The 23,843-nt window shown below is 40.0% G+C and overlaps 1 protein-coding gene across 1 annotated transcript in view; it reads left to right on the top strand.

Moving 5' to 3' along the window:
- Positions 1-558: 558 nt before the first annotated feature.
- The window catches only part of slc1a7a (solute carrier family 1 member 7a), a 38,023-nt gene continuing 14,738 nt past the window's right edge, over positions 559-23,843 (top strand). The window contains exons 1-2 of the mRNA XM_037786371.1: positions 559-699; positions 10,114-10,193. Of these exons, the coding sequence (XP_037642299.1) occupies positions 559-699; positions 10,114-10,193 (221 nt within the window). The remainder of the gene's footprint in view (positions 700-10,113; positions 10,194-23,843) is intronic.

Below are 23,843 nucleotides of genomic sequence, written 5' to 3'. Positions count from 1 at the left end.
CCAGCTGTCGCAGAGCCCCCTGTTGGCCACCGGGAGGAATGCGTCGGAGGGGTGGGGTAGGGGGGAGGTTAGAGAGACAGAGGGGGAGGTGACTGATACTGAGAGAGAGACAGACACAGATAGACAGAGATAGTGTGTGATGCGCTTAGTCTCGTGTGGAATAATAAAGGAAGCAGTTCGGAAGAGGAACACAGAAACTGCTAAAGTGCTTTGTTTTTGGACGACTACCTCTTTAATTTTTCTTTTCAACCCTCTCCTCTGTTAACCAAATCCCCAACTTTTTTTTCCATCTTTAAACTTTTTCTTTCTCACTTTTCTCAATCCCACCTTCATCAGTTCAGTCTGCATCCATCTATCTATCTCGCCCCACCTGCCGAGCCCACACTCTTCCGTTTCCTCCGCAGCGGTGGCGAGCTGTTGGCTCTGTGCTGCTTCTATATGGCTGAATAAGTTGTAAAAGGAGGGGGGGGGTTTGCTTTGGTGGTTTTCTCTGCGGGGGGGTTCGCGAAGTCAGGACCAGGACAAGCAGGAGGAGGAGTAGGTGGTTGGAGGAGGAGGATGGCGGTGGCTCTGGATGAAGTGTGGGGGCGGGTGAAGAATGTCTGCAAGCAGAACGGACTGCTCATCCTGTCCGTGCTGGCCGTGGTCATTGGCTGCCTGCTTGGCTTCTTCCTCAGAGGCAAGCAGCTCTCCGAGCAGGTCAGTCGGTTAAAACGCCTGGTGGTGATTGTGACGCCTGGTTCCCCCCCACCCAAACACCCACACACACACTACCCACCTGCCCGCCTCCCCCCCTCAAGTGTGTGACCCCATGTCTCCTTCTTAAATGCTGTGATGGACTGGTACGCCACATCTCCTAATACAAGAGATTACCCAATTCCCTGTTCCCTGCATCTGCCTCTTTACCTCCGCTCCATGGGCTACACACCAACATTTTCACAGTCACACACACACAAACATGTATTGCTATCTTTGTGAGGGCGCCGTATTGACTCACATTCAATCCCTGGAGGCATCACCGTAACTCCTAGCTACATGCCCGACCCCAACCTTTAACCTTAAAATGATCCGTTGTGGGGACTTGATACTGTTAAGTCCCCACAATCGGTTCAATTCACAGTACACACACACACTCGACCACACACAAATTCACGTCAAATAATCACGTTTTCACCTTATCTTTATAAACCAGCCTCTCTTAGCCTATCCAAGCCCATCTAATTCTACCAAAGTACAGGTTTCACCACCACAATGGGCCACACAGGACCATTAAAAGATAGTAATCAATAGTAGATTGCTCTCTCGGGCAGATTGAAAAGAATCTGTTGATGATGGCTGTTCGATTTCACCGAAGAGACTGACGACGCAAGGTTCTTTATCTTGCTCAAACTGGATTTGCAAAAGAGTGTCAAAAATACAGCGTTTAGAAACCCCCCGGGGGTCGTCTGTTTTTTAATGAAGAGAAGAAGAAAAACACTAAATGAAAGTGGTTAAGTTGTTCCTAGAATGGCATTGAATTGCCTCATCCAAAAGTCAATTTGTCTGCTGTCAGGTACAATCTTAATGGAAAAAGAGCATGAAAATAGTTTTTTTTCTGCTTTTCAAATAGGTCTCATCAGTCGCTCAGATTGCCCACAGCCCCTCAGCGGGACTCATGGAGAGGGATTGCCGGTAGAGAGATTAGTTGTCAATCACTCACAGAGACATGAAGTCAACAACATACCATTCGTGTTCACTTATATAATTCACACATGACTGAATAGGAAGTGGAATTAAATAGTTCAGAATGCCGAGATGGCGCAGACGAACAGAGAAATTGCATTTATGCAGGTAACTGCATGCATGATTATTCCTCTAAGCACTTTGATAATGATTAAAAGACGTGTTGTGGAGAAAGCATGTGTGAAATCAAATTTTAATGAATAGCTGCTACTTTAAGGGTGCTTGAAAAATGAAAAGGTTTTAAAATTGGATGATGCCCTGTTGGAGGTGGTGGGTGTACGTGGGATGTTGTATGTATGATGTAAGATGTGTGTAGGTATTGCCATTCATGTTTGAGCACGCCTGTTACGTCGAACGACTTTGTAGTGAGACACAGGGGAGCTTCAGATGTGTGCCTTCCTGGGGATGTGTTGAGCACCGAAGCATTGCTCTGATAACTGTTTAGAGAGCCAAAGTCACGGCCCTTTCCGGTGGACCCCAAGGGACCTTATTCAGAGAAAAAATATGAACGGTAGTCAACGGAGAGAGATAAATATTTCTTTGATCCCATTTGAATTGCGCCATGAATCACACATATGATGTTTATCAATTTGAAAGATCATTTTGCAAGTCAAGAAAGTCTCAGTTTGTCGTAAAACTGTTGAAGTATCAGACTGTGAAAATACGTAATTAGAAATACTACACACCCAAAAGTTGTGTAGTGACGTCTCTCTCTCTGAAGCTACGATGCCTGTGTGTTTCGTTCTTTCTCTTCCCGGCTGATAAAAAGACCAGGAGTCGCTGGATAAAACACATGAGGTCAGATAACGTTTCATCTGTGCGTGGAACATAGCTAAGTTAGCTATCTAGCGTTGCTGACGTGTATTGTGCGAGACGACAGACGTAGTTCAGAGCAGTTTCGCACAAAACTAAATGATACTAAGACAAACCTACGACAAACTGCGACTTTCTTGGCTTGCAAAATGATCTTTTAAATCGACAAACATCATATGTGTGATTCATGGCGCACTTCAAACGGGATCATAAAATGATTTATCTCTCTCCGTTACAACAATTGCTAATGGAGCTCACAGCACAGCGTGTCAGTGAAGTGAACAAAAGGCTTTATCGCTGTATCCTCCCACACGGTCTTGTTAACATACTATCCGAGTGGACACATGTGCACCAATCTACATTTTTGTATTATCCACTTAACCGTCTCTTCAGGGTCACAGAGGTCACGGGAGCCACTGGGATGAATTCATCACAGTGAGCTGGCGATGCCTCGTGTTAAGTTCATATCTCCCTGTACTCCCATTATTTGGTACAGGCATACAAGAATAAAAAATTAAATGACTTTTGAACACGCCACCGCAAGCAAATGTGTGTCTACTTTCTGCCACTTCGATTGATGGAATTGTGCACCACATGGGAGAGTTTGCTATAGCCTTAAGAAGAAGAAGAATGAATATGATTTATAAGGAGAGACTCGAGGAGACACTTTCACGACTTCAGCAAGTCTGGCCTTAAACCGATTCATCTTAGAAATGAGAACAGGGGAAGTCATAAAGGACAGATCCAAAAGAAACTGAAGCCATCATGTGACATTAAACATTTTTCAAAGTATATTTCCTTCTAACCTTTATGTCAATATATTGTAACAAGACTACAGTCTGCAGCCGTGCTAGCTGCTCTGCGAGGCTGACATCAGCATACTAACGATGACTATGCTAGCATGCAGATGTTAAAGCTGCAGCGGGTAGAACTGGAGCAAATATGATTAAAAAAAGTTAATTTTAATAAAACGGTCACTATATCCTGACAGTAGTGCATGACACAGGTAATCTGAAAAAAGATCATGTCCCTCTGTGTCCTCTTAGTACACCTAAGAAAACGACCAATCAGAGCCGAGCTGGAGTCTGCCGTCTCTGAGCAGCTGTCAATCACTCACGAACTCCGATCGAACGGTCAAACTAGGCAGCGCTGATCAAACATTAATTAATATTCTGTTACTGTAATGCCTATTTCTCGCCTCAAATGTTTTCAGAAACATCTTGTAGTGTACTGTTTAGCTGTAAAATGAGAAAGTTTGTGACCCGGCTGCCGTGTTGAGATCAGTTGAGGAAATACCAAGCACCGCCCATCAACTGGAGCACAGCCAATAGGAACGCTCGATAGGAACGCTCGAGAGGAACGCTCTCTCTGAAATGACCTGTGATTGGTCAAAGTTTCCCGTCATGGGCTAGATTTTTTAAAGCCTGAAAACAGAGCCATGAGGAGGTGCAGAAGTCTAGTTTTCTCTCAGAACACTTGAATTACAATATGCTGAAAGGTTATTATGCAATTTTTGCCCTATGAGGCCAAAAAAATTGTTACCTACTGAAGCTTTAAGTATGTGCTCTAACTTAATTTTAGAACACGTCCAACCACAAACCTCTCGTTAGCAAAATCTATAAATAATAGAAAAACAACTATGGCCTATTGACAGAGCTAATTGATTAGCTGTTATGGTGGTAAACACGCTAAGCAGCTCTGGTTTGCTTGTCTTTGCCACTTTGTCACTGAGGTTTGAAATAAGTGACTTAGACATATCAGGATAGGACAGAATAGGGAGGGAATGTGGTTTTCTATAGATAAACAAAGCTCTTTTCTGTGTCTCGGTCACAAACAGTGAGCGGTGGTTAACAAGCTAGACCATCTGCCCCCACGCTGAGACTGCCACCAAGATTTTTTACTCTCTCAGCAGGAAAAAGGAAAACAGTGTAGTAGCTGCCTGAGTTCTCCACAACCTCGAACACCCTGACCTCGAGAGGAACAAAATTATTCAGTTGTATGAGAAAGCATTCAGTACTTTGTGTAGAATGAAGAGGCTGGTAGTGGGTTACAGTCGATTGTGTGGCAGCTGGTAGCGTGAAGGTGAAAACAAAGGTCATGTTCATGCTGCATTCAGGAATACAAATGAATAATGATACAACACTCTGGTGAATGGCAGAGGTGGGGGTGTGTTATGGTGTTATGCTACTGTACTGTAGCATTCATGATTTGTATTGGCCTCTCTTTCTATGCCCAAAGAGTCATTAAAGGAACAGTGTGTAGTATTTCAGGGGATCTACTGATTGGCAGAAATGGAATATAATATTAATAAGTATGTTTTCTTTAGTGTATAATCACCTGAAAATAAGAGTCGTTGTGTTTTCGTTAGCTTTTAATGACTCGTTTATATAGCGGGTCCTGTTCACGGAGCCGGCCGCCATGTTTCTACAGTAGCCCAGAACGGACAAACCCACCGCTAGACGCCACAAAATCCTCGACACTGCACCTTTAAGATAACAGAATAAATACAAAATGAATTAACAGCACATATTCACAAAAGCAGCTCTGTTTCTCACTAACAGTGCAAGAGAACAAGAGTGGATTGTTTCTCATATGACCTGCTGCTCCGCCACCTCAAAGTATATTTTTCGGTCAGAAAGGTGTTTTTATCTGAAGTGAAAAAACTGGCTTGACTCTGTCGCCCAGCTATGTGTAGTTCATAATATCATCTCAGCATTTATTGGTCATAACAATGCAATCAGTGTCTCAAACGTCACTCAGGCAGACAGGGATTTAATAACAGGCCAGATGCACTAATGTAAAGACAAGCTTCACTAATATTATCTGTTTGTATACAAATGTTAAATACCAGCTCACGGCCTTAAAGTGCGTCTGTGTTTGTGTGTGCGTATGAGTGTGTGTGTTTGTTCATATGTACACTCTGAATACTGCGTTCACGGACTGACGTACAACACAAAACACACAAATGTACCTGCCCCCACTCCACACACACACACACACACACACACACACATGCTCCCTCAGCCATTTGGCCTAAAAGCTCTGTCCCTCTGAAACAGAATCAAAAAGCTTTTATTGCTCCATCATCTCACTGCACAGATGTGCTGTACTTAAATTTCATTTTTCACTGCCGACTCTTCACCTTTGCTTTGTTTTTCTATTGTTTTTTTCTCCTCGTGACTTTTTGACATGATAATGGTTTGGATTTTTTTTTTTTTTTTTACAAAATTGTGAACACCTTTGTGTGACTTATTGTTTACAAAAATGTAACCTGGTAGTTAATGTAATGATTCAGGGAGTTTTTTAAGAAATTTGAAATATTGATAATTATTATCTATTTACCAGAAGGCATGTCAATTACCTTTGTATTCTTTTCCTGGAAAAGTATTAAATAAATTACCAGCAATTTATTACTGCTTATTGGGAAATAGCGGAATATAATTATTAAACAATGTTTATAATAAAGTACTTTTCGATAAATTTTGAGGTAAATTTTGGGGTAATTTGGCAGTAATTCCAAAGAAATTTCAAATAGGTTAGTTGCTTATTATCACCTTATTACCATGAAGTTTACCAGACCTCTGTAGCCCGCTGCTCATCAGCTGTTATTAACCGCTTTAGATTACAACCAAAATCCACTCAAAGAGTCCTGATATGAACTAGATAATAAAACGCTGCCCTTCAATTGTTGCATGGCAACATAGTCAGACAGGAAGAGACTTTCTTTCTTTCTGGTGCATCTAAGGAACCTGATCTCCAACAAGGAGAAACAAGGAGACAAACGCAGACACTGTAAATTATTATGTAAATTTGGTGGTTTTAATTCTATAGATTAGAAAAAACTAAATAATAAATCACTTTGACTTCTATAGTCTATGCACTCCCTTTGAGTGATAGTCACTATAGTAACACAGTGACACCTATATGTCGTCATTTCACATCCACAAGGTCCTTTATGTCGACCATAAATCATTCTTGTTATTTCACATTCCTAAGACCTGATCTTGGTTACATGCCAATATGTTAATCACAACTATTTATATAATCATGTATCATTCCTACTCCAATAGGGAGCAAATCTTACACTTTTCTGCTAACATTAATCAAGTCATACTGATCAGGGATTACATATATCTGTGTCACAAGAGTCCATTTTTTATTCATCTGCGTTGGAATGTCCTTCTCTCAAGATGCCTGACGTGGATAAGGCTGAGAGAATTCTGCTCGAAAGCGTCCTCTGGTTCTCTCCCGACGGTCTCGACGCTGCCTATAGCCTTCTGTTCGGGCTCGAGGCTGCTCACTCAAGGGTCGAGGGTATACATATTGAGGACGAGGGGTCTCCTAATTACTTGACAATATATTGCAAATGTTGCCGTATACAGTACCTCCTCTATGATCGCAGATGATTGATTTTCACAAAATTAAAAACTAATAAAGGAATATCTTATCTTATCTTATAAGTAATTAAATCCCTCCCTGATCATAATTTACTTTGCATGGCAGCTGGATTCTCGCGATGTCACAAGAGAATCGCAGGATCACATATCACACAAAAATCCATCTTGTCAGGCTTCATGTAATGCGTTTGTGTCCGGCAAGCCAGATCACGGACCAATCAGCATCCTGTAAAGAGCTACAGTCGTGAGACGTCACGTTCTAAACAACAACGGTGGCGACTCCTAAAGAAGTTACCGTAGATGCGGCAATAGCATCAGTTAACTGGAGAGTATTTCTTCATTGAAAGAAGAGCAAAGAACGGCACTGAAACGGCTTTTCTCGTTAGAAAAGATGTTTTCGCTCTTCTCCTGTCTGGCTTCAGCAAGAGTTTGATTGACAGATGGTTCATCCAACCTGCCAAGTATTTTTTGAAAGTGCCTGCCCTTTTCCAAACAGTTTCCAATGACTGCTTCTCAGATGGTTCTGTGTAACAGGTTAGATCACTGCATTACAATACAATCATAATATAACTTTTAATGTAAATAATGTTTTCAATCAAGATGAATTACCAATCTCAAGGAACGCTCTGCAAGCTGTTTGCAATGCCGTACATAAACAGAAACCAGTGTACCATCACAGGTATCACACACATGAGAAAAGTGTCATGATGAAACATGATAAAATCATACAGCCTTCGGGGGGTTGTGAAACTCCACAACAGCAGCATCTGTGCATACGGATGAGGAGACACGGATATCATTCAAACACATTTCTTATCAAACACATGTAACTGTACATCTGCTTTTGTGAGGAGTTATGTAAATGTAATTATATATTCTGAACACACAGCTCAGTGCTCTTGTTTTTAACCACAGTTAAATAATGTCATCATGAAATAATGTTTGACATTGTGTCCAGTTCAAGAGCACTGTGGCTGATAGGTCCATTTATAATCATTCAGTGCATTTAGACATGCACAGACTTAATTATATCAATCTATCTTACATTATACATTTGCATTCAGTACTGAACATTATACTAAATTAAGGAGAAGATAACAGCATAATGCGGCGTAGCACGTAATGGTGAGGTGAGAAATGAAAGTAAGAAACACGTCACTTTCAGTACATTCAGTACAGTTTTTGTTCCCTCTCTACTAACTCTGACTTAGAGGGCCTTTTTATTGTATTTCTTTTCAGTATGACCTACAAAATCCCAACTTCCAACACTTGATCAAACGCTGGTGAATAGGAGCAAAAAATAATCTTAAAAAAAAAACCCCACTGTTAAATAATAAGCAAGTGTGACAAAACTAACAGGACTTATAGAGAAGCAAAAGTCCCGCCCTTTCCGGTGGACCATATTTCGGAAAAAATGTGTTTGGTAGTCAACGGCGAGAGACAGATATTGTTTTGATCCATGAAACACACATATGATGTTTATCAATTTAAAACATAATTTTGCAAGTCAAGAAAGTCGCAATTTCTCGTTGGTTCGTCATAGTGTCATTTAGTTTTGTGTGAAACCGCTCAGTGGACTACATCTCTCGTCTCGCACGATATACGTCACCAACACTAGCTAGATAGCTAACTTAGCTATGTTCCAGGCACAGATGAAACGTTATCTGACCTGATGTCTAGCGACTCCTGGTCTTTTCATATCAGACCGGAAGCGAAAGAACGAGCAAGACCCGTTGCTGGTGTGAGTACATCCCAGTACGAAACACACAGGCATCGTAGCTTCAGCGAGAGAGACGTCACACTTTTGGATGTGTCGTCTTTCTAACTATGAATTTTCACAGTCTTTTACAATAACTGCGACTTTCTTCACTTGAAATATTATCTTTTAAATTGACAAACATCATATGTGTGATTCATGGCACAATTCAAACAGGATTAAAAAATGATGTCTCTCGCCGTTGACTACCGTTCATATTTCTTTTCCAAAATAAGTTCCCATGATGGTCCACTGGAAGGGGCGGGACTTTGCCTCTCTATAAAGCTGAAGAAGTCTTATACTATAGCTACAGTATTTGGGCTTACCATGACCATAAACCTTCATTTCTAACACTGTTGAAGCATTACTTGAAGAGAAAACACAGGTCTGATCTCTTAGCAACCATCGGACCGACTGTCGCAAACTATTTACAACAACTATTGGATGGATTCCCATAAAATCTGGTACAGACATTCATGATCTTGGTTTCATTTATGGTCTTTGTTTTGGCAATACTAAATGGTAGGTTTTTGTTTTTTATTTAGATCAAAGTCCATCAACATAATTGGAATAGGCTAAAACATCTTGTAAATAATGGAAACCTTTTTCTCAACCAATCACACAGACACACAAAACGCATATTGACAACTGGGAAAAAGAAAAATTCAAGGCTATTTTTAAAACAAGTGGGAAAAAAATTAAAGCATGCAAGTCCTCTGGGAGACTATTTCAGCAACAAAGAGAATAAAAGCTATATGTGAGTCTTTGAATTTAGAGCAGGAAGCCAGATGGCCAAAGGTCTTAGTGGCTTTTCAGTAGATCTAACATTTTTTTTTGATAGGAGGGCCATTCATGCTTTATATAAGAGCAAATAATCGAAATCAATTGTATGCTGAAAGGCGCTGCATGTGTCCTCTCCCTTTTCTTAGCCCCCGTCAGACCTTTGGCGACAGCATTGAGAGCTGCAACAGCCTCTTATCTTAGTTTCTTTTATACAAGTTACAAAAGCAGGCAAAGGATTGGTTTAGATATATTTATATTATATATTGCATAGAGTCAAGTCCCAAGTCAAGACAGCCAAACAAAGTAATTTTCGATACATTTTGAGGTAAATATTGGGGTAATTTGGCAGTAATTTCAAACAGGTAACTTGCTAATTATCACCTAATTATCGTGAAATTTGCGGACCTGTAAAATGAAGTTCTGGCAAATATTGCAATATTGTTTAAGTGATAAAAAAAACAAATCTTTCAATACATGTTTGTGAAAATTGTCAGCATGAATGACATCGACATTCTTCTTAAAACTTCATCAATACATAAAAGTTGGATATTTTAGGAAATATGCTTATAATGATGTTGTTGTTTTTTTGCTGAGTGATTAGAGTACTGATATAAACAGTGTGTTTTTCTCTGCCACTTGCAGGAGGTGAAGTACTTCGGGTTTCCTGGAGAGCTGCTAATGAGGATGTTGAAAATGTTGATTTTGCCCCTCGTCGTATCCAGGTAAGAGCAACGCAGCTCCACACACACACACACACACACACACGCATACACACACACACACACACACACACATAAACACTTGCTGCTGTGTGAGTCAAATGCCAAACTTGTTTCAGTAGTTAGTTAGACGGATGTTTTGAAGTGGGGTTTTTTTTTAAGTGGGGTTGTATGAGGTTCTTATTCATAGTCAGTGTATTACCTACAGTAGATGACAGTCGACGCGCCCCCAGTCTGGAGAAACAGACAGGAGTAACGACACGGAAGCAAAGCAACGCACTGCTGTGGACGGGGCCGGCAGCAAAACGTATTTTAGCCACCTAAAAGCATAGCTGCAGTCTGAACTTTAAGATTTGTTACGTTAATGTCTGTTTATTTATGTCGCTCGTTTTGAAAGCGTTGCAACGGACAAGGAACGGCTGATTTGTAAAGTTGAAATGAGGTGTTATCTGTACGACACCTCCTCATTTCACTACAATCCTAATTAAGGAGGCAGCACGCTGGAGGGAGATTGCCTGAAAAGTTTACTTAGGCTACTGTTGGCTGTATTGTATGTCATTTTCAGTAAATATTGCAGTATAAAAACCTGTGTTTTCTCTTTAAAAAACACAAACATGTCTCTAGTCCGATCTTGACCTCACAGCTGGTTTGTTTACATGACGTTACAGAGTATTTAACGGTGTGTGTCCGAATTAGGCTGCAAGTAAATTATAAAGACCACAAATCTATATCTATCTTCTTATCTTGTTGGTTTCTTACTCTGTCAATAAGAAGACATAACAAGGTCGATATTATTCATCATAACAATAAATTATTAGTTCTGTTATTATAAAGAATATAAGGGCTGAACCAACACAAACTGCGCCTGTGCCTAAAAGAAAGGCCGACATAATATATAAATATGCAGTATATATATATATATATATATATATATATATATATATGGCCCCGTCCACAGCAGTATATTGTTTTGCTTCTGTGCGGTATCTCCTGTCTGTTTCTCCAAACTGTGGGCGTGTCAACCAACATCTACTGTAGGTAATACACTGACTATGAATAAGTACCTCATACAACCCCACTTCACAACACCCAAACTATCCCTTTCAAGATTTGCATATATGTTTGGGTGGATGTTAATTTTCAGTCAGGTTTTAATAAAGAATTAAAATGAGCAACATAAAAAGCAGAGTTATATATTTGCTTTGATATTCTTATCACTACTATCACCCTGTTGCATCAATGTTTTGTGAAATGAATTGAACCAAATTGAACTGAACTGGACTTAACTGCAAAGATAGAGGACATATTTTGCAGTCACTGGGATCATTGTCACTGCGGTCACTCTCATACATATTAGGAGGAGCATGCTGTCATATGCCGCAGAATGATTTGGCAGAAAGCCCGCTGTTGCCTCTGGCAGTGTTTAAGATTACTTTGAAATTGTACTATCTGTGAAATCTTGGCTGCTGACCCCACATGCCTCAACTTTTCTTTTGATTGATGAAAGCGAAAGCCTGGGAGGTAACTGAATGTTCTGCTGAGACCGTTGAGATTGCATCAGAATGAGAGGTGTGAATGTTTGACCTCGAAGAGCGCTGTACTACGCATAGCAATGCAGAGAGAGAAGCCATTTGAGAAAGTAGGGCTCCATAGTAAGACATTTACTGAAATGATTTGAATATGTTAATGTGAATTAGTTTAAGTACTTTTTTATTGCCTCGGAGACACTCTGCAACACATTAGTTGTACAATGTTTGTGGTGTTTGATGACAGAAACAAGTGACTCACCATCTGGTGACGGCAGGTGTTTTGCTCTGAGGATCTGCACTGACAGGAAGAGAAAAAGAAAAAACTTTAGTTGGCTTTTTGAATATCAATCCGTCTTTACACCCACCACTGACTTAGAGTCTCAAGTTCAGGTTAGTTTTACTAGAAAATAGTTCTGGGAAATGTGGTAAATTACTGTTAAAACACAAGATGAGGCAGGTGTATTTGTGAGGCACCTTTCAACAACAACAAGGCATTTAAAGTGCTTTAAACAAGACGTGAAAACAAAAGACAAAATATAAAAGAAACACAAAGCAACATAAAAAACAATTACAAATAGGATTAAAAAAGAGAAGAATTGAACGGAAGAAACAAATAAATTACACTTCAATAAAATGGATTAAACAGGACAATGCAATTACGCTGCAGTTCAATAGGAATGAATAGATCCAAATTCAATTTAATGCAAGGCAGTGGCAAACAGGAAAAGTTTTACGCTTCAATTTAATGCTTCTCTAGAAGATGTTCAGAGCATTAATATAGCAGGAAACTATTTCAGCACGTTTTCATTCCCAGGGCTTTAAACACAGATGCTTTGTCACGGCCGTCGGCGTTCAATACCGCCGCTCAAGGCACCCTCAACGTCAGTATGTGACTACAATGTAAAGCCATCAGTGTCAATATCAAACGTTCTGAGAGACGGCTGAGGTGATGTAGTTTAAAGAGTGAAAGACACACGCAACGCAGGCGGGAGGTGAGGTGGCTGGGTCAAACACAAGGCTTTCATCCAAGAGACTGCTGTTTGTGTCCCGTGCGTTAAGTTTCACTTTCACGTTACAATCAGCTGTTCGTTCATGTCCCTTGTTCACAATGTTCATAATGTCATTTTCACTGTACAAACGCAGTCATTTTAAGCCCAACCATGTTGTTTTTATCCTAAACCTAATTTAGTGAACCTAAGCATGTGTTGTTGTTTAATTCACAACGGCAAGCACGTGTTTACTGCGGCCGAAAGGTCACGCCAAGGGGTCTGATAAAGCGTCAGTATGTGACGAGTTGGGATGAAAATGCATTCACTATTTGCTATAAAGATATAGAGGACTAATGTCTACCTGAGCAGAGAATGAAGTCGCGCGCGGCTCGGCTGCGTGTCAGCTCAGGGATTCGAGGTCTCACCTATTTTTGATGCGAGCAGCGCGCCGTTCACAGCAATAACAGACAGTGAAGGTGATCTATTGACAGTATATTGACATCATACCAGCAAGATTTCTACAGTTTTAATGTCTAGACATCTGTAGAATATGTCACAGACAGTGAAGGTGATCTATTGACTGTATATTGACATCATATCAGCAAGATTACTACAGTTTCGATCTCTTTATCTATAGAAAATGTTACGGAGATGAAAAAAAGTAAAGACTTATTTTTAAATCAAAATTTTCATTTAAAAATAAAAGCCCTCAAGCGTTTTTTTTCTGTGGACAGAATTCCTTCAGTTGTTAACACAAGGCTTTTATTCTGAAATATGTGCCGGACAGTGTTATAGAACATAGAGTGACTTAGAGAGTTCCATGAATGAATGTAGTACGGGTTTTAATTGTGGATTATTACTATTATTTACAAATTACCACACGTTTCTTAACCTTTCTCGGTCTAAAATAAATACAAATGTTATTTATAATGAAATGAAATGGCCATTAAAAGGCAAACTCTATGTAGAAAGAAAGGGCTGAGAGCAGCAGCTGCAGCAGCAGAAACGCAGCTGGTGTGGACGAGGGGCAATAGAACCGAGAGTTGAAGCAGACCTCAAGTACACAAAGCAGCCTGCAGGAAATTGTAATCACAAAATACTTTACATAAATTTATTGAATATCCCAAATTAATTATAGTGTAGTAGTATGGGCTTTTCCCTTTAATATAAAATTCTCAGAGTTCTCTGATTTAAGTTTTAAATCATGTTTTCTCCATACAGTGTCATGACATTTTTATGCATGTACCCAATTACCCTTTTCAGCGTCGAGGATTAAAGGGTAGTGTGTGTGTACATGGAAGTAAACCTGTTGCCCTTTTATAGCTCTGGATTCATTCTTAGAAGCGCACAGCCTGCCAGATTCTCCAGTTCGACTATTTTAGGCCCAAAGCTCTTAGTTGCCTGCCTGCGTGAGGTCAGTGATGTCCACTGCACAAAAAAACTCCCAAAACAAATCATGCAAAGGCACCGGTTACATGCCGGGTGCTTTGTGCAATAAGCTACTTACAATCTATGCAACAGCAAAGACTGGATGAGAAGTTAATCCTCCCTCCGTCACTCTGTCTCTCTCTGTCTGTCTCTCTGTCTCTATCTCTCTGTGTCTGTCTCTTTGCATGTTTCTCTCTCTCTCTGTCTTAATCTATGTTGTTTAAACACGAGGCAAAGGGCAACGAGAGTCTTTACTTGTGCATTTATTCACACTCACGGTCCACTTCGCCGCTTCACAGATTCAGAGCAGGAGATCACTTCAGTGCAGGGTTCCTGCCAAACGTGAGGCACGTGAGGACAAGAGACCTTAATTACAACTAATCTGAAACATGCATGCAGGCAGGGGGCCAAACGTGGCCAGGTTAAAACACATCACTTCCTGTTGAATGTGAAACACACTCAATGTTCTCGGTGCCTGCCTGTGACTCATCGGAGGCAATAAATGGGTGATGAAGGAGCAAGGCTTGGATTGATACTTCACAGCTGCTGTGTTTGCACTTATATCTATCCCTCCGTTCCCATACACTCGGAGATGATTGGTGTATCTGCATATCTCTGCAGCCCTCTGCAGACACGCACGTACAATCCAGCCACAGACGCAGTCTCGGTCGATATCCTGCAATTCTCTCTCCGTCTCTCTCCTCCGCCGCCATGCCAACTGATGACAGCCGAGCGTATCTAGATTGGGATGCACAGACCGGCTGGTTGACACGGTGCATGGTACAGTAGGGCTTATCTAGGGGTGAATATCCGCCCCAGCCCTATAGCCTGCCTGTCCCCATTTTTTCTCCCTCCCTCCCAGTGCCATCTGCGCAGCAGCCAAAGCGGAAACCAGATTATCCCATGAACCCGCCATGCTGAATCAATGGCCACTCCACTTACTGCCTCCTTATGTCCTAGGTTTCTTTTATTTTTGGGATTGGAATTAAAATGATAAATGGAACTAGACTTTGAAAAAATATGTGTTTTTTTTTGTGGTTTATAGTTAAAGAAAGCATTAACATTTTATTTACCAATGCTTTGACTGAGATCTGAAGGTCAAAGGTGAAGAGGATTTTAATGATATGCAGCAACATATGGCGGATCCAAACCATATTCGGAGCGCTCATCATCTGATAGTGAGATATTAATGAGGTGGAAATGAATCCTTCTTGCTGAAGATGGCTAACAATGCTGCAGGACACGATTTCCAGAGTTGTGTTTCACTCTGTTTTTGTCTGTATGTCTACTTTGTTCTCAATCAGTCTCTCCATATGTGGATGCTCAGTCACACACAGTGAAAAATAAATAATTGGCATGGAAGATGAGCGTTGTGAAACAGATTTGAGTGGGCGTGTCTTGCAGGTTGTTTACAAGGTTTTGAGAAATATGGAAATCGTATAGCCTGAAACATGTTTCATATAAATGTAAAGCGACTGTGTTTTCCTCTCAGAAAATGACAGTAATTCTTCAACCACGGGCGTCCTTCTCGGGCGTTTTGGTTCGATTCCACATCCTTAGAAACAGACTGAATTATAATTTCGTGATTGCACAGCATCTCCTGAGGATAAAAAAATCAATTTGTGCATCTCAGACATATTTTGTACTTCTTGGAGCGGCATGTATTTCCAATGAAAATGTAGGTTCAATTTACTTTTATTTATATTTTTAATTTCATCCCCACTGTTTTGGGATTTAACTTTAAAGTAACACAGTGTGGAAGAGGATGTTTTAATCATGTTTTTTGGTTGGATCGATATTTGCCTAATTCCTGTCCTCACACAGGAGCAGGATGATTAATTTGCTTGGTAGCAAAGTAATTACTGTGAATAATTCTCTGACTAAAAGAAGAAAATAGAGATAACAACTGTAATTTTCTTGAGACTGCGCTAATGTACTAGCGAAAAGAGCATGAAGAACTCTGATTATAGCTTCAAATTTAAGTCCTTGTAGGCTTTTTCGCTGAATGTCAGGGTGACTCAGTTCTGCTCATTAAGTCACATAGTGATGGTCAGGCTGTGTTATGATGTTTGCCTCTCTACAGCTTAATGCAACCTAATTGGTTTTGCTGTTTGGGCTGCATTTACTCCCTCTATGACGCCATTCAGGAATAAAGTCTAATCAACTAGTTGGCAATCACACATCATTTATAAACTGCAGTACTCATTAGAGAGTATGCAACATTGAAGAGTCCACAATTACAAGTAGGATCTACTTAAAAAAGAAGGCAACTAATTAATTATTAATTAAAGTGGCAAGAAGGGACTTTTAACTAGTTATGAAACAGACAATTCAATACTGTTCTACTACTAATCTATGCATATATGTCTATGGGGAAAACGCTAGTGATGGCTTTAAATGGGAATAGAGAACCGGTTCCTAGTTGTCCCGATTCCTTGGCATCTCATGCCTCTGTGTCTATCGATTCCTATCGATGCTTTCAGACAGTCAGCTAGCTTATACACAATGACGCATACACACCGGAGCTACTACTACTAAACCTGAAGGGAAGCTCTCTATTTTTCCCTGATAATGCGACACTGTGAACAACAAATCTGTGTTGAAATGCACAGGAGGAGAGTTAGTAACGTTACCTGTTAGAAGTCGGTGGGCGGCACAGTCCTGCTCTAACGTTAACGGAGGTGCCATTAAGTTATAATTATAAGGCGTTCAAACGCTGCTCAGTGAAGGTAAATTACAACGTCATCATGGTGTGTTCAATGTAATCTCGTAAAATTAAATTTCTGGCGAGAAACTTAAATAAATCCAGTTGTTTGAAGGAGACGTTTTCACAGCAATATAAAATAGATATCGAGAGATAGATATGACCTGTTTAACTTCCTAACATTAGCTCTAAGCAGCTTATAGTACATAATTAAAAACTACTGATGCCAAGATTTGTTTTTAATCAAAGCTAATATTTAAATAATCATAATTTGAATTGTGTGTTTTTATGCAAATAACCACTATATTCATTTTTAACAGATTCTTCTGCACTATATTCACATTTTTATTAGTCCCGTATCTCAGTTGTTAACCTGCACTATATTCATTTTTAACAGTTTCTTCATCTCCTGTTATTTTTATATCTGGCATATTTTTTTATGCTCTGTTTTACTTACTTGTGTCTTTTTACTCATATGTTTGCACTATGGGACTGTGATGCTGGAAACTTGAATTTCCCTATAGATGACAATAGCAAAGTAAAGTACAATACTGTGTACAGTATCCTCCCGCCCCCCAAAAATAGGGCTCTCTGATGTCATTGAATGACATCAGATCTAAAATGTTATTCCTTTATTTAGTACATATATTTCAAAATTGGCAGACAAAGAAAAATACTTAATTTCAGACCCTGCTGTCAAGTTTATCTTAGGTGAACTTTGACCCGTGTTGACTGGTATCAAGCCGTCTGTACTGACCTTTGAGGGAACAGAGAGCCAAAATGGAGGACGCTATTGTAGCTTATTAGCTGTGTTGCATCTACTTCTGTCAAAGTATAAACTGCTGACAGTTATGAGTAGTTAATAGTGCCAAGCCAAATTAATATTAAAGTCAGCGTAAAAAGGATCTGCAGCACATAAAGAGGAGTTAAGATCGATGACAAGAACACAGGTGTATAGTTCTTTATTATGTAGAAACATGGAAATACAGTACAGTTTTTTTTAACTCCACAAGTTATTTTATTGACTGCTGGGTTTGATCTTAATATATATATATGCTAATGTTATTGTTTGGGAAGCAGAAAGCTAGCATCTGACAGCGACGTCAGCTCAGCAGCGGCGTTGGATGAACAAGAGGTTTATAGTGAATTGGTTTTCTTAATCACAGCATACAGAGAGACAGACAAACACACGGCGGTGTACAGCAGGGCACTGAGGATTTCTCTTATCCCCGACTCTGATGGCAGCAATAAATCCAATTGTTTATTAATTCCTGAAATCAGGATGTCTGTTTTGGTGCTCAGTATTTTTCATTAAGCAACGGTGAAAAGATCTTCTCTTGGCTTCACCTCGACGTGGAACTGTTTACCCACATCTTGATTTGAAAAGGTCTTGAAGGCAAATTTCCCAATAGAAAAAAGGACACGTTATTACAGAGTCAATATAATTATTTTATTATTTATTCCATCTTGTGGCAAGTTCACGGAAAAGTCCTGGATTCCTGACATTAATGCAATTATAAGTCTAATGAAGACTGATGAATTGTAAAGCTGTTGCTAAGGTGTGACATCTAAAGACTTTGAATAACCCTGGAATATCAAATGGTTAAAACTGCCATGAAGTAGAACATCGATGTGACCTATAATGATCTGAGCTGCTGAAACAAAGGCCACAGTGTCACCACCCACATGTCACGGATGTCATGGATAACTACCCCCCCCCACCCTCCAAGGAGCCTCGGCCTTCTTTTTTTCATCTGGACGAAGGATTACTGTAAAGCTCTAGCTCAACGAAGGTGCAGCAGGGAGGACTGTAAGCCCCATATGGTCTGAATGTCTTGTGGCAGATCTGCCTTACGTGTGCTCGAAACCTCACGATCTACACATGGCAGGTGACGCTCTGTAATCCAACCTTGACTCAGATATCAGAGTGAAGGTCAGAGATCTCGATCTAGATACTCTATGTCAATAAGAAGCTGAAAAGCAATGGCTCAAGTGCACTGAAAGTTGTATGTTGACTATCTTCCTGGTCCTGTGGCATTGATTTAAAATACATTTCTACTCCAGTAACCCTCATTCATTTGCTTCATATATATCCCATACATTCCAAGTTAGCTTTCTGTAGATCTTCAACCTATACACAGTTTCCATCCTGAGGGTCAGGGCCCACCGAGGGGTGCCAAGAAAAATCAAAGGGGTCACAAGATAATTAAATGGATAGGAATCATATGTGACTCCTCTTTCATTTTTAATGTTCTTCACAGACCATAACCTGTGATGAGGGGTCACAAGTAGACATGACTTCATTTTTAAGCTGCTATAACCATTTTATAAATGTATTTATTTTTTATAATGTATTACATGACTATGCAGAATTATCACCCATTCAGCTCTGCGGAGTATTTTAGTGTCTTTGAGCTCATTGTTTTGATTTTTTTACCCGCAACTTTAATGTTTTGGCTCAATCCCACTACTCTCATAAAGCAGTTTTTGGTCGCAGTAGTCAGTTGTTTTCAGAGGAAAAAGCTCTAAATCAACTGTGCACTACCTGCTCAACAGCAAACAGCAGACAGACAAAGTCAGCGACTAACTGGTGGAGCATTTAGCAGCTTATAAGCCAGATATTTCCCTCAAGACATGGTGGAGAACATAGACTGTATATAAGAAGTGGACATAGTCACTGTGACCTCACCCATTGGTTTGTGGACTACCGTTTTGAAGCCCCGAATTCGGCATTTTGGCCGTCGCTATCTTGGTTTTCGGCCATTGCCATCTTGTTTTTTTGGAACCAGAAGTGACACGAGAGTTTTCTCATAGACTTCTATACAATCAGGCTTCTTTCTGCAACCAGAGGAGTCGCCCCCTGCTGGCTATTAGAAATAATGCAAGTTTAAGGCACTTGAGCATCGGCTTCACTTTTCAGACCCGGAGGTTGCTGCCTGGTGGAGACCAAAAACAGAATAAAAAAATAAATGAATTAGTTCACCATATTAACTTAAAAGGTGATAACATGTTAGTGTTGTGTGCTCTGCTTGTTGGCCAAGCGCAGGTTAAAAGAGTCACAAACCAAAATGGTTCGGAAGTCAATCTATGAGGATATATGTATGATCATGTGTTTTCATAAGTCAGTGGGTGTGATATGATTAATAAAACACTCTTAATAGTATTAATCTATGAAGGGGAATAAAATACAGAAACCTTAAAAATGACCAAGAGTGCTTAAACTAGTAAATTACATTTTAAAACTTTAAAACTAATCAGCAACTGATTTGAATAATTTGGCCGAAGATAAAAAAGTTTTGTCAGTTTAATAAAAAAGCTGTCAAATGAAATTTAATTTTGAAAGATCGTTCATATTTTAATCTATCTTCTATTCATTTTCTGATGTTTTTATCAGTTTCATAGTTTCACAAGACAGTAGCACGTCAAAAACTCAAGATAAGACGGGAAAAAAAACGTGATATTCTACTGATATTATTATCAGATTTAAATGCACAGAGTAGAGAGGAAGAGGAGGAGGTCATGAGGTAAATCCCTGGAATAGCTAATGTAATTTTTTTCCCTTTTTGACCTCCTGGCAGCAGGTTCTGCTTTCCCAAAGAGATGCAGTAAAAAAAAAAAAACTCTGCACCGACCATCTGGAAAAACAATTCAGTTGAAACAGTTTGACATTTCCCAGAAGATAGATGTTTTGTTGTGCCGTCAATCCACCTCAGCTTGACTATCTACTTTCGACGTTCTGATGTTCGTGCCAGAGGTCGTCTGATCCCTGAGCCCCTGAATTATCACTGCTGCAGCTGCACTGTGTTGTCTGATATACCAAAGGGGGCCAGGTGTACTCACACAAGCTGTGTATCTCTCTGACATTGTAATTCCAGTCACAAGACTCGGTTCAAGCTACAAACAAACAGACAAAGGCCTTTTCAAGAGCTTTTCTGTTTAATAGATGGGAACAACTTGGTGGATGGAATATTAATACATTTCCAGTCAAATTGCAGCTGCTCTGTAAAGAATTCAAATCATGATTGTTGATCGCATGCTGGCAAATCGAGCATGCTTCCTTCGGTTCAGTACCTAAAGTAATTATTAGCCCCCATAATACCCCCGTTTATGCTGCATTCAATGTAAGTGTTTCATACAACATAGGCAGCAATTTAATGCTAATTGCATTCAAATGACCATCACACGCTGCATCATTCACTGAAGTGGTCTAAAGCACAATGATGGATCTAAATAGGTGTTCAGCTGAGTTGAGGATGCATTATAAAGGCAGCAACAGAAATGTTTTCATCGAGAAGGGCCGTTTTTCTTTATAGATCTATCTAAAAGATGTCAGCAATTTAAAAAAAAAAAAAACAGTGATGTTTTGTGTCAAAATGTCCGTTGGTATTGAATATCTTGCCGAAGATCCTTCACGGACGCAAAGATCAGGTTCACTACCTGAGGGAATTGAAAAAAAAAAAGGCATCCCTCAAGGTCGAAAGAGAAGTATGAAATTCATGAATAGAGAGTTGGTTTTATAGTATGCTTTCTTAGCCCTATTGAATTACAGAGCAGAAAATGATGGAAAGGTTTAGCTCTGCTCAACCTAACAAGAAACACATAGCAGTGGGTGATTGGTGACTGGACAAAAACACCCACTAACACGGCTTTTGTCTTCAGTGGAAAGGTTGCAATTTCCCACGGACAATTAAATGTCAACTTAAGTCTAACTCTGCAGTCTGTGCATGCAAATGATTATCAATTATAAATACAACTGCCTTCCTAAGTGCATCACACTGGGCAAACATGCAAGGACTAAAAAGCAGGACTCCGACACAACGCCAAAAAAAATGTTTTTTACTTGCAAAAAGGTTCAAAGGTCAAAACAGACAAAGCTATTCAAAAACACTGGGCGAAATCATAGTACAGACAAGCAAGGTTTAAAGCTAACAAGGAACACACGAGGAACAAAGGACTGGAGCGCTGACTGGGAAAGCAGACAAACTGGCAACAGACAAGAGGCAGCACATGGACTAAATACACCATTGAGGAGGGGTAATCAGGGCCAGGTGAAACTAATTGTGGCGGGGCAGGTAATCACAGAGGCGGGGAAAAAACACAGGGGGCAGGAAGTGAAGAATCTGAAACTAGAGACAAGATGAGTTTACCAAAATAAAACAGGAAATACTAACAAAACTGGAAACAATGAAAACATGACCTTAATCAGGAGACTGGGATGTAACACAGTGTAGCCTCACAAGAATTAAGCAGAAAAGAGCTACGGACACTATTATTATTTTAGAATCAACAATAGAATATAGCGTCACCAAAGCAGACAACGTGGTTAACAATATAAACTCCACAGCAGCTGCAGCAAACACACATATTACTACTACTTATTATTACAGCAAAAGGATGTGTCACTTAGCGTGCTCGCTGAGTGGTGCATTAAACCGCTCATTAATTAAGATTGATGCAATATGTTTTTTAACTATGCCGAGGTACAATAATGCTTATTATAACCACACCACAATTATCCTTAATTTGATTGCGCTTGGAGTGCTAACTAGCCCTGGCCTATGAACTCGGTGGCCCCGTGAACGCAAACATTTAACATATCATTTCCGGGGTGTCACTTTTTCATGTGACTTTTTGTTTTTACTCTGTAACGGATGTGACTTGAAATGTAGCAAAGTACGATAGGCCTACTTGCCATGTATAGTACTTAAAGTTACTGTGAGGAACTTTTAAATGAAACAGTCTCATGTTCCTAGTGGGGCTATTAAACAGGCTCTTATTGAGAACGGTCACAGATGATGGAATGAAGGATGTCTTGTAATCATTCTTCCTGGACATCGGGGCATGTACAAAATGTATTTATGTTTGTGCCTGATTATTTATATATGTGTGTGCTTAGTATGCGTGTGTGTGTGGTTGTATGTATCATGATCTTATTATACATCCATGGTGTGTATCCAGAAGACACCATACTTTAATCTAAAGTTGCTACAACAACATGGCGTTACGGCGATGATGACGACTACTCAATTGAAGGTCCAGACAGGCGTAAACATGAAGAATGTGTCATATTTTACTGTTTCGATTAACTTCCTATCTCTTAAATACGGAGGCACGGAAAAAGGGAGAGGGGAAAAAAAAAGTTGTACTTCGCAAAACCTTCATTTAGGGTCCCTGAGACAGCTACAGTAGCTTGTTAAATAGCGATACGAGGTACTCAATTTGATGATTTTACTGTTTATCATACCAGCTTCAGCGAGGCAGCTGAGCACGCTCATGTTGTGATCTCCAGTCCAAACCTGTAAAACATATTTCTGCTGCTTCAGTGCAGTAAAAACATTTAATCCCGTGCTTAATTTGAGCATCCTCTACAAGCAGAAAATCACTGCTGCAGCTGAAACCAATTTCATACTTCAATCAAATACTTCCTGATGATTCAGCATACTCGGGTTATGGATAAATGGAGGGTCTGCTATCACACACATACACCTTTGCATCCTGGTGAACCCACTTTTTTTGGGCATCGTTCAAAACTGTGTAAGCAGTCACAGCCTGGCTGAACAAAAATTAGATTTCACACTTTTTTTTACAGATGTAAACATTGAGCATCCCCAATGTGAGTGTGAGAGACAGGAGATGGAGGCTCTCTGTCGTACATTTCAGAGATGCTAAAAAGGAGTGATGTGCAGGATGAGGTGGAGCACAGGCAGAGACTGCACGGAAAGACTCAGCAGCCCCGTTCAAACGCTTGCCAAGTCGAACCAGATTACACTTTGAACAGGGAGAAAACCTTGTCGCCCCAGCTCAAGAGACCGAGTAAAGATCTCTCTCTCTCTTCCTACTTTCACTAGCTTCACCTCCTGCTCCTCCTGCTGCTCCTTCATTTCAACATCTTCCCACAAATGGCATTTGCTGCATTAACACACCAGCTGAGAAGCAAAGCACACTTCAATGAATGCTCTTTTTTTCTTTTTTTTTTAAAAATGTACAGCAAATGTCACCACGT

Source organism: Sebastes umbrosus, chromosome 12, assembly GCF_015220745.1.
Source record: "Sebastes umbrosus isolate fSebUmb1 chromosome 12, fSebUmb1.pri, whole genome shotgun sequence".
In the NCBI taxonomy this organism is placed as follows: Eukaryota; Metazoa; Chordata; class Actinopteri; order Perciformes; family Sebastidae; genus Sebastes; species Sebastes umbrosus.
This window is presented reverse-complemented; position numbering and strand designations above follow the sequence as displayed.